The following is a 12,056-nucleotide window of genomic DNA, read 5'->3' as shown; positions in this document are numbered from 1 at the left end:
AACCAAATGAGATCAGTAGTGTTCTTATTATTTTCTTTCTGTATGATAGAGAAGTTCTAAATGTAGACTAAGAAGCAGATAGAACAGGAACTCCCCAAATCATGTTGTACTTTTAAGCTCTTTGGGGGACAAGAAAGACAAGGAATTTTAACTATCATCCTGTATCAACTAAGCCCCAAATGACTTTCTATTTATTTGGAATCTTTCTCACTGGGATGTGAGCTCCTTGAAATCAGAGGCTGTTTTTGTGTTTTTGTCTTTCTTTGTATCCCAAGTGCTTGGTGTAGTACTAGTACTTACTGTAGTAAGGCTTAATAAAAGCTGGCTCATAGATTGATCTTTGGAGGAATAGTGCTATAGGAACTCCCAAAGTCATATAGTCACGGCAGGGTACACATAATGGCAAAATGTTGTAGTGTTTGATAGAGTTGTTGATTTAAAAAGTTTTGCTTTAGCAGCATCTTTTTAATGTTGCCCCCTCCATCTCTTCCTCATTAATTCATTCTTTTCTTCTTATGCTTCTTCTCCTACCAACAGTTAGCCTCCAAACCTGCATTTTTCCGGCAAAACTCAGAGCGGAGAAACTTCAAACTCTTGGACATGAGAAAGCTTAGTCGAGATGGCACTGGATCTCCTTCCAAAATCAGTCCACCTTCTACTCCTAGCAGCCCAGATGATACTTTCTTCAACCTAGAAAATCCCCAGAATGGAAAGAGGAGAAAAAAGATACCCAAGGTAACTCCTCCAGGTTTCCTCACCAATTGCCTTTTCCAGAATGCTGCTAGAGCTACAGTGTAACTGGTGGACTCCCTCCTCCTTATTCTCCTGTGTGTCCTAAGTGGGTCTCTTAACACTGATTTCACTCCACCATGACAAATTTTTGCACCAACACATTTAGGTACATTTATTGTGCTATTGGGTTGTCTCTTCATCTACACAATATAGCATTTGTCCTTCTTCACATGTCAGCCTGTCTAGACTTACTGTCTTGCTTTCTTAATGTTCTTGGCCAGAAAGGGAAAAATCCAAATTGAGAAAGGAATTACGCAGACTGAGGAAATCACAGACCCTTGAAATTGAAAAATGTTAGCTAGAGACAGAGGCCATCTGTCTAGAGGAAGTGGACTCAGAAGCTATCTAATCCAGCACCCTCGTTTTATAGATGAATAAATTGGGCCCAGGGAAGTTAAAGCAACTCCTTCCACTCAGGTAGTAAGCATCAGAAGTAGAATTTAAACCCAGGTCTTTTCCAGCTCAAAACTTCTTCCACTCTTCCACATTGCCTCCCTAGATCTTGAAGTAGATGGAAATCATAGATACCCACTTGAAAAAGATGTGAGTTATGTGTACAAATAAAATGTGTTACATATGTTCTTGCATATCTGTATGTGAGGTATAAATATAAAAGTGTATGTTTTGGTGAAGGTGGACCCCAACTGATTCAAGGTGCTTAACCCTTAACCCTTGCTCCTTTTCAATCAGGCAATAAATCAACCCATAGTCATTGATTAAACACTCATTTTGTGCCAAGTGCTGTGCTAATTGCTGGGAATACAAAGAAAAAGCAAAAATAGTCCCTGTCTTCCAAAAATCTATCTTCTAGTCAGAGAGAACCTACCCTGTACCTAAATGAGTACATAAAAGATAAATACAGAGTAGGCGAAAGGTAGCTTGGGAGAGGAAGGCACTAGCAGTTGAATATGCTCCCAAAGACAAATGCTGAGATTTTCTGGCACCACTCCCATATAATGGGTACTGTGCCTGGAAACATTTTTTCAGCTATTTCTTCCTTTTTTTGTTTTGATTTGGGAGAAGCTTCTCCCTAAAATGTAACACTGACATTTCCTCAAAATGTCAGTTTGGTAGGAAAGAATCAAATTTTTTCCCAATTAATGGGAACCCTCTGTGTGTGTGTATGTAATAGTGAAATATATATATGTAACATATACATATATATATGGCAATGCCAGAGTAACAATGTAATGCGTTATCCATGATTATTAGGCATTACTGACAACTACTTCCTCAACTCATTCAAAAGAGCAAATCAAGAGAACAGCTCAGCACAAGTGTGAAATGTTTCTCTGTCTACCCTTTGCTGGTCCCTCAAGCCTAGCTATGTGCATGAAGCATGGGATTTCAGGTTTGCCCATGTACTTAATCCATCTTCTACACACCCTTCAACTTGTGAGCCACAAAAGAACTAGACAGAGCTTAGAAACACAACTAGAAGACTGCTGACATTGTTTTTTCTTCTTTTGATGTTGGGTAGTTGGTGTTGCGGATCAATGCCATTTATGAGGCCCGCAGGGGCAAGAAGCGGGTGAAGAGGCTGTCACAATCAACGGAAAGCAATTCAGGAAAAGGTAGAGGCACTTGACTTAGAAATGGAGCCTTCTGGGAGGTGAATGAAATTAGGTTTTAATTGGTTCAGCAGTAGAACAAAACAAGCAAAGGTCTGCTGTAAACTGCTACACCCTGTGCCCTACATATGGTTTGATGATCAGTCAGGTGGCAGAGGAACTGGAGTCATTTCTGACTGTAAGGTTCTTGTCAGATCACCCTTAACCTGAGCACTGTCCATGTTACTTCCCTGTTCTGAGCTGAGTGACCTATTCTATTTGACCTTTCATGGTTCTTTTCTACCTCTGCAAAGAGGAGGCCAAAAGCATCATTTCTTGCTGATATTTATCTTAAACATCTTAAAGCCTTTTTATGTCACAGAACCCTTGGGAAATCTGGTAAAGTTTATAGACTCCGTTTTAGAATTGTGGCTTTAAATGCATGAAATAAAACACAGGATTACAAAAGAAAACAATTATGTTGAAATATTTTTTAAAAATGAAAATGAAAACAAGTTTATAGATCCCTGGTATCTGAGCCTGATTTTTAATATCAGTTTTATTAAACCAACTAAGACAATGATTTGTCAGGAGTAGGCTAAAATAGGAGCAGAAAAAAGTCCTTATGAACCAGGCAGCCAGATTTTGTGTTTCCATGTATCATATGAAAAATTTTATTTGTCAGGCTGTTTTGCATTCACATCTCTTTGCTTTGTCCCTTTTGGTACAGTGACAGATGAAAACAGTGAATCAGACAGTGACACTGAGGAGAAACTGAAAGGTGAGATGAGGAATGTATGTGGGACCTGACTTAGCCTATAAATAGTAGAATGTTTGATCATTTCTTGTTCTAAAGGTCAAGGAAAGAAAGAGGACTAGCAAAGTCCAGGAGGGTCTTTTCCATTGAATAAAGGAAGTCCAGCTCTCAAATTTGAAGTTAAAGAATGAAATTCTAGGAGGTTGGATCTTGGGGTAGGAGAAAGAGGGTGAAGAGAAGGAGCACAGAGGGAATTCAGGGGAGGGTCAACTATGAACATACACAATTATTGGCCAATGCTGAACATTCCAGTTGATTAAAACTGCCTGGAATAACTGACAGTCTCATTGCCTTTACATAGTTTCTTGTGGTTTTATCAGCTCCTTTTCTTCCTAGTGTAACCATTTAAAAAAAAAAGAAGTCTTAGGAGACCCAGATTCTAGTCCTGAATATGCTACTGACATCTTTATGACCAATGATGGGCCACGTCACCATTTTAGACTTTAGTTGCCTTATATGTATTATAAGAGGGTTGGACAAGATAAATTCTGAGATAATCTTCCAGCTTTGAAAGTTTTATTATATTTTCATTGTGCTGAGCTGTGATGAGTTTGCCACAGTCTTCTCTAAGGTTCAGTGAGAAGCCAAAGAATCTGATAGTTTAAGGTTGTGGGATCAGGTGATGGGTTTAACATTCCTTCACTATCCCAACTTCATCATTTTTGTAGCATTTACCTCTACTTCTTTCCTTTCAAGTACAAGTCTTTATAAAAGTGGTTGTAAAAAACTACTGTTGGGGCAGTTAGGTGACTCAGTGGATAGAGCAGAAAGCCTAGTGATAGAATATCCTGGGTTCAAATCCAGACTCAGACACTCCCTAACTGTGTGACCTTGTATGACCACTTAACCTCAGTTGCCTAGCCCTTACTGCTCTTTTGCCTTGGAACTGACATGTAGCATTGATTTTAAGATAGAAGGTAAGAGTTTCTTTAAAAAGGAAAAAAAAACAATGTGCCTTGTCTCTACCTATTTAGTATTTAGAATCACAGAATCCTGCTTCTATTATTCCACTTAACAAAATTAGCCTCTCTTTTCACTTTCTAGCTCACAGCCAACGCCTGGTCAATGTGAAATCCCGTCTGAAGCAGGCTCCCCGGTATCAATCTCTGGAGCGGGATCTCATTGAGTACCAAGAGAGACAGCTATTTGAGTATTTTGTGGTGGTGTCACTGCAGAAGAAACAGGCAGGGGCTGCATATGTACCAGAACTTACCCAGCAGTTCCCTCTAAAGGTAGGCTAGGCTTCTGATGAACAGAATTGTCTTCCATTATGGAACTTCAGATTTCCACCTGCAACCAGGCACTGCCAGAAGGAAGGTTATAGAGAAGTGGGGAAACCTAAAGAAATTGTAATAATTGCTAGAATTGTGCATGTAAGATAATGGTTAGGTCCTATTCAGAGTATATTAGATGGGAGACTCCATAGTGCAAGACAGAGAGAAAAATGTGCGGCATCCTTGGAAGAAAAAACAAAAGGACAAAAGGGTTGGAAAGTCCTGAGGACTCTCTTCTTGCTTATCTCTTCTCTGACTTATCCATTCACTCTTTCTTGGCCAGACTCCATCTTTTCTTACCTGACTACCTACATCCTTTTCTTTGTTTTTCTCTACGTTGTCTTTGTATCGTTTGCACTTAGCACAGGATCTGGCACCTAAAATGAGTGTTGACTATTGAATGAATGAATGTATATGTGCATATAACAGAACTCCATTGTAGCTTAATTTATCATATGGATTCAGGTTTTTTTAATTAAGACTTTTAACCCATCTCCAGAAAAGAACTACATGCAAGAAAAGTCTTATATGATATAGTTAACTAGTAACAGATGTTGGTGCTATTTCCCTAATGCCAATATGATAAAGGGGAACCACTGTTTTGGGGGAAGGAAAGAGGGAGGGAAGGAAAGAAGGAAGGAAGAAAAGAAGGAAGGGGTCTCTATCCACCTGATTTCAGAATTACTTCCCATACCAATTTGACTGTTAACTTCTTATTGCCTAACTTTCCAAAACTCTACAAATAAATATTAAGTTCCCATTGTTGACCAGATGCTGTGCTGTGTAACATCGAAATAAGATAGGTCCCGTGGCCTCTGGAGCTTACCAAGTGATAAGACTCTTACACAGATAACTAATATGTGATCATTGCCTTTGAGGGAATGTTAAACAGAGTACCATGGAACTTCCAAAGGAGAGAGATTATGACATTATGACAAAGAAGGGATTCCCAGAGTAGGTTTACTAGAGGAACTACCATTAAGTGTGGACTATAAAGGATATTGTAAGAGAGAAATCTGGAAACTCTGGGAATAGGCCTGGAAGAGCTGCAAGAATCCTGCAAGCAGCAAATGGGGGATGGGCAAAAAGGAACTTGGAACTTTGGAGGGGGAGAAAAAGCTAATCCGGGCAGTTGAAACTGACTCTTGGCTGAAGGGTTTGACTCTGACTGAATCTCGGTCATGGGCAGGGCAGCTATCTTAAGGGAAAGTACACAGGTAGTCATTACATAGGATTAGGATCAGACAGTTTGATTCCTAAGTAAAAAAGAACAACTGTAAGCAACAAAGAGGGTAGTCATTACAGGGAACCAAAATGATCCAAAAGATATTTTGGACAATGTTGGTGGGATCCATCTTGGCGTTTTGGGGGGACTGTTTTATTTACAAAACCATCACTGGTATGATTAATGATACAATTGAGGCAGTTATTGAATATCATTAAATACTGGAACAAACTGCCATTTGAGATATCAACATTATGGCAGACTCTTCCACAGGCATATGTAGTTCTAGTGGCTATTGGGAAGGCATGTACGTATATCACAAAGGAGATATGGATAATCCTGGGAAAGAAGGCAATGAACAAAAAAAAATGGACAACAAGCTTGATATATTATTCTCTCAAATACCAATTATAACTGAGATGTGCCAGGAACATAGCATGAGAAAGAAGGGGAACCTGGGGAATGGGACTGAGACAGTGACTGAGGAGGTGGGTAAAGACAACACAGACATGAGCAAGGGCACTGAGACATCCAACTTAACAACAGTAGTGGCAACAATAAAGTCCTGATAGACAAACACACTAGCTATGAACTTGAGGAAGTCCTGGGGGCACACAAAATCATGCCTCTCCAGGATTTCACCAAACTGACACCAGATTCAGGGATACTGCATGCAAAGGTGCATCAGTCTTTTACCACCCAAGACTTAGACTCATTGAAATGCAGGATGCCCCGATTTATATCTGAGCCATTTAAATGTGTAAAAGAACTAAAAAGAGGTTTCAGGCTTTATGAGCTTGATTTCAGGGATGTGGAGATCCTGCTTTCTGAACTTTTTATGCCCCAAGAACACAAAAAATTTATTGAGCAAACTTGCCAAGATGATAGTCTTACCAGTTGCCCGGAACTATATGAAGATTTTAACTTTTCAAGATCATTAAATATGAGTTATCTTTTTAAAAAAAGCTAGGAAGGGACTATAAAGGATATGTAGGAATTTAATAGATGTTCAGCTCTAAGACTGTTTTCCAATCTCTACAAGTTGGATTGAAACACTATTTATTCAGTGCCTGGATTTGCTGCTTCTTTTTTGTTCTTCTAATTAACTCTATTTCCTAATTCCAATACCATCCTTGATCCCTTCCTTCCTGTCTTCATTTCTCCCTCCCTTTTCCTCCAGCCCCCCATCTTCCTATGTTTTCTCTAGAGCAGTAGCCATTCTGAAAGTGTTGTCTAAGGATAAAATCCCTGTTTGGGATGGTGGGAGGGAATGATCCACAAAGTCAAACCATTTTCATAATGATTTTAACACAGTATTTGCCTATTAAGATACTTCTTCCTTTTCTGATTAAATGTTTATGCATGGGCTACGGGAAGGGTGGGGGTAGAGGAGGGAGGGATAGAATGTCAGATTTTCTTCATATGCTTCAACCAAAACAATAGCTCAATCAATCACAACAGACTGAATGTAGAAACAGATAGAGGAATCTCACTATTAGACCAGATGTTAAAGAGATTTGCAAAAATATGGGGAAATGCCACTTTTCTCATTAATTTTTTTTGGAAGACAATTTTCATTAAAAATTTAAGAATATATTGTTTCATGCAGAAGAAAAACATATGATTAATCACTTGTTTATATGGCTATAGGATGTGGGCTTTTGGTCTCAAAAGATTATTATAAAAATGAATAATATAGAAATAGGTTCTGAGTGATAATACATATATAGCCCAGTGGAACTGCTTGTCAATTCCATGAGGGGGGAGGGAAGAGAGGAGGGAGAGAAAATGAATTCTGTAATCATGGAAAAGTATTTAAAAAGTAAAAATTTTTTAAAGAATATATTATTTCAACACCCTAGGAACATTTTCCCAAATCCCAAGGTGCTGCCTCAGTTCTGCTAATTTTTCTCTCTGCAGCTGGATCGATCATTCAAATTCATGAGGGAGGCTGAGGATCAGCTGAAAGCTATTCCCCAATTCTGTTTTCCTGATGCCAAAGACTGGGTGCCTGTTTACCAGTTTACCAGGTATGTGCTGGCATCTCCCCTGGAGACTTGAGTACAAATTAGGAATTTCTATTCTCAACTTGTAGGGGATAAGGATCCAAAGTCAATCCTCTTTTAAGGTGAGTTTAATAAAACTCAGAGAAGCCACTTGGGAAATTTCCCCATTCCTTTTCTCTATTCCCACTAAGCATTCAATAAAATGTAACTTTTGTTTCCTCTGACTCATTTATGCAGTGTCACTCATCTCTATTGTAACGGAAAGAGTGCTGCATCTGAGTCAGGAAACTGGAGTTCACATCCCAACTATAAACTCACTTAGTAGCATTAAAACAAAAATTTTCTCTCTCTCAGGCTCAGTTTCCTCATCTGTAAAATGGGAATAATGTGCTCATTCTTGTCTACCTTACAAAGTTGTTGTCAGAAAAGCACTTTGTAAAACTTAAGTACTGTAAAGATAATAAAATAATGAGTGATTATAGTTCATCCAAAATTTCTGCTTTGCCCCTATTATGTTACTTAATGATCATTTTATTATTACTTATTTGAGCTTTTGAAGAAAACCCATTAAGCTATACATTGTGAGTTTTCAAGTAATACGTGGTTCGCTGAGATTGGTCTTATACTCTGTAAGGCAGAAACTTGTTTTGTGTCAAAGACCCCTTTGACAGTTTCATGTCTCAGAACAAAATTTTTGATGCAGAAGAAACCAGTTATACTGAAATAGAGTTATTTTGATAACCAAAAAAACAAGTTTTAGAATACAGTCTAAGAAGCTATACTATAAGGGATTTTTTCTGAATGAATATAATCAGATGTACAGTGTTTTCCTGAGCTCATAAAGCCATTTATAATTAGGCAGGGACAAGCGAGCAGCTACGATAGCCATGCATGATATCTGAAGGGGCACAAAGCTGTTGTTGGCTCGACCCCTCTCCCTCATTCCCCATGTCTAGGTCCATCACCATGTCTTGTACTTCTTTTCTTCCTGGTCTCTTTCCTCTCCTCTCAGAGCATCCTGCCCTCACACTAGGTATTCAACAAACAATGATGACCAGAGTTTGGTCCTCAGGATTTAGACCTGAAGTTCTTAACTTGGGATCCATGAACTGGCTTTTAAAAAATATTATGAAAGTATATTTCAATGTAATTGGTTTCTTTCGTAGCCCTAAGTCTTTTATTTTATTCATTTAAAAGCATTTTTCTAAGAAGTACTCCCTAGGCTTCACTAGATTGCCAAAGAGGTCCATGGCACACAAAATAGTTCAAACCCCTTGATTTAGGTAGAATTAGTAAGAACGTACTTTCCCCTTAGTTTTACACTTTCTATTTCATCAAGGAAGTAGAGCAGAGGATAGAGCAAAATAAATGGTCTAATTCTAAAGTAGAGAAATCCCTAGTTACCCTTTTCTGGGAAGAGCATATTAGACCCTGCCTCAGGGGAGCTCCAGTAATCCAGGTTACCAGGCTCCTCCTCGGCAGTGTTGGGAAGCTAGCAAAGAGCCCCTCCACCCCTATTACTTTCCCTTCACCCCATCTCTCTCACCATGAGCTGGTATACAGCTCTATAGAGAGATGATTATTTTTCCTTTCTTTAAAATGCATCTTTATTTTCCCAAACACAGTGAAACATTCTCGTTTGTCCTGACTGGAGAGGATGGAAGCAGAAGGTTTGGGTACTGCCGCAGGCTTCTGGTAACTACTTGTTCTCCTTTGATCAGGAAGAAGGCAAGGGCTGGGCTAGAGTTTTATCTGTCACTTACTCCAACAAATGAAATGGTTTAAAATCACCCTACTGGTCACTGGGAGGCAACAGAGGACCAGAGAAAGCTTAATGCCTTTCCTTCTCTCATGATAGATAGCTAAGTGCAGGGTCACTGCCCTCATTCAAAGCACTTACAGAAATTACCAAAAATACTTTCTTTAGGTCTAGCCCAATAGACAGCTTTAAATCATGGATGGATGACAAAAATGTTATTCCAGACTTCCTATGTGCCAAGCACTCTGAAGACATAAATTAAAAAGGAAGACAGCTCCCTGCTCTCAAAGGGCTCACATTCTAAAAGGGGAAGACAATACCTAGAGGAAATTTCAGCTGCAATCAAATTCTTGTAGAGTTTCATTTAGGTTATATCCTGGAAGAGACATTCATAATGGCACTCTCCTTCATTCCTTTATTCAGTGGATAAATATACAAAGTGTGACTATAAGGTGAGGTGATTTTAAAGAAGTGTTTGAGAGAATTCTCACTTGAATAAAGATTATTCCTTTCAAAGTGGTCACCTTGAGAAACTATAGACTCCAAAAGTGCTGCCATTCCTCAAAACTGCAAGTTTTGTTTAAAAAGACAAAAACAAAAAACTGTAAGTTCTCTTTTAGTATTGCCTTTTTTAAAACCTAAAGCACATCTTTGAAATACTGTCAGCTGCCCCCAGAACTACCAATCTTAAATGAAGTGAGTGACCAGCTGTATAATACTTATTAGAAATCAAAGCATGGGGGGCAGCTGGGTAGCTCAGTGGTTTGAGAGCCAGGAGGTCCTAGGTTCAAATTTGACCTCAGACACTTTCTAGCTGTGTGACCCTGGGCAAGTCACTTGACCCCCATTGCCTAGCCCTTACCACTCTTCTGCCTTGGAGTATTGACTCCAAGACGGAAGGTAAGGGTTTAAAAAAAAAAAGAAATCAAAGCAGGAGTTATGCTTATAAAGTGACAAGATTATTTGTGGGCAGGAAGGAGTTGATTTGACTTAAATTGCCCCTTAGAGAATTCCGTAAGAAGAGTTCAAAAAATGTTTCGAATGATGCTAACATTTCTTATTGAAACTTCTCAATAAGATTACTTGGAAGGGGATAACATTCATTAATGTGGTTATATAAATTCTGGTGTTTGCATAAAATAAATTCGTATCACTGGTTTATAGTCACATCTAGTATATAGCATTCTTACAAAATGCACAGGGCCATATTTGGCCTGCCAGAAGGGAACAAAGAACAAAGACATTCCCAATTTATATTTGAGCAAGAGGTGGGGCAGTATGGGATCCCTCTTGGAGTTTGCCCAGTTTAAAAAAATCTCTAGTTTTGCCCTGGAAGTAGTAAAATATTAGAACTCACCTGGAAGAATTGGGTCCTGTAAGATTGACATTGTTGATAAATTCTCTGGAATTTCTTTGTATTTCTCTTTTAAAAGCCTGGTGGTAAAGGGAAACGCCTCCCTGAAGTTTACTGCATTGTGAGCCGCCTTGGATGTTTCAACCTCTTTTCAAAGGTAAGAGCTTGAGTTATAGAAAACACCAGTAAGAAAGAGAGAATTTGGGGCAATTATATACCATTCTTGGATTGGTGAGGGAGGAATTTCTTCCTTTTATTTGAAGATTAAATCTTCCACATATTTTTAATGGCCCAGAGTTACCCAAGATGATTCTTTTGTTTCATCTAAACCCACCATTTACTGTCTGACTTTCTCTGAGGCTGTTTCTTCACCAGCATATGGGAATATTAAAATATATATATATATATTTTTCCCTAATTATAGGTAAAAACAATTTCCAACATTTTTCAAAGAATATTGGTTCTGCCTTGGAGCCAATAGACAGTATTGACTCCAAGACGGAAGGTAAGGGTTAAAAAAAAAAAAAAGGAATATTGGGTCTCCAAATTCTCTTTCTCTCTTCCTCTATCCTCCAGTCTCCTCCCACCGTCTTTGTTGAGATGGAAAGTTTTCTCATATAGATTTTACATATACAGTCATGTAAAACATTTTTTCCATATTAATCCTCTTGTGGAAAGAAACTCAAGTAAAAAGAAGTTAAGAAAGAAAATGAAAAAGTTTGCTTTGGTCTGGACTCCATCAATTCTTTTTCTCTAGAAGAAGATGGCATTTTTTTTTAAGAATCCTTTAGGACAGTTTTGTATCATGGCATTACTGAGAATTTCTAAGTTATTCACAGTTGTTCACTGTTTAGTATTTCTGTCACTGTGCAGTGTTCTGGTTCTGCTTATTTTATTCTGCTTCAGGTCATATAAGTCTTTCTAGGTTTTTCTGAGCTCCTCCTGTTTGTCATTTCTTACAGCACAATAGTATTCCATTACAATCAGATACTATAACTTACTCAGTCATTCCCCGATTGATGCATCCCCCCTCACTTTCTGTCTTTGATCTCACAAAAAGAAATGCTTTCGATATTTTTGCACATATAGGTCCTTCCCCTTTTTGTTTTTTTTAATCACTTTGGGTTACAAACCTAGTAAAAGTATTACTGGATCAAAGGATATGTACTGTTTTATAGCCCTTTGAACATAACTCCAAATTGCTATCCAGAATTATTGAATTATTTTACAACTTCCCCAACAGTGCATTAGTGTTCCAGCTTCCCTATATCCCCTCCAA

General features: G+C 38.4%; 1 protein-coding gene across 4 annotated transcripts in view; it reads left to right on the top strand.

The window, feature by feature from the left end:
• DENND2A (DENN domain containing 2A) overlaps nucleotides 1-12,056 on the top strand; it is a 122,430-nt gene that overhangs the window by 71,134 nt on the left and 39,240 nt on the right. For all 4 annotated transcript variants that reach the window (XM_056799792.1, XM_001375250.5, XM_056799793.1 and 1 more), the window contains exons 6-12: nucleotides 538-735; nucleotides 2,273-2,366; nucleotides 3,073-3,123; nucleotides 4,204-4,391; nucleotides 7,579-7,688; nucleotides 9,290-9,359; nucleotides 10,857-10,934. In XM_056799792.1, coding sequence (XP_056655770.1) covers nucleotides 538-735; nucleotides 2,273-2,366; nucleotides 3,073-3,123; nucleotides 4,204-4,391; nucleotides 7,579-7,688; nucleotides 9,290-9,359; nucleotides 10,857-10,934 — 789 coding nt within the window. The remainder of the gene's footprint in view (nucleotides 1-537; nucleotides 736-2,272; nucleotides 2,367-3,072; nucleotides 3,124-4,203; nucleotides 4,392-7,578; nucleotides 7,689-9,289; nucleotides 9,360-10,856; nucleotides 10,935-12,056) is intronic.

The sequence above is a fragment of the Monodelphis domestica genome, chromosome 5 (genome assembly GCF_027887165.1).
Source record: "Monodelphis domestica isolate mMonDom1 chromosome 5, mMonDom1.pri, whole genome shotgun sequence".
Taxonomy (NCBI): Eukaryota; Metazoa; Chordata; class Mammalia; order Didelphimorphia; family Didelphidae; genus Monodelphis; species Monodelphis domestica.
This window is presented reverse-complemented; position numbering and strand designations above follow the sequence as displayed.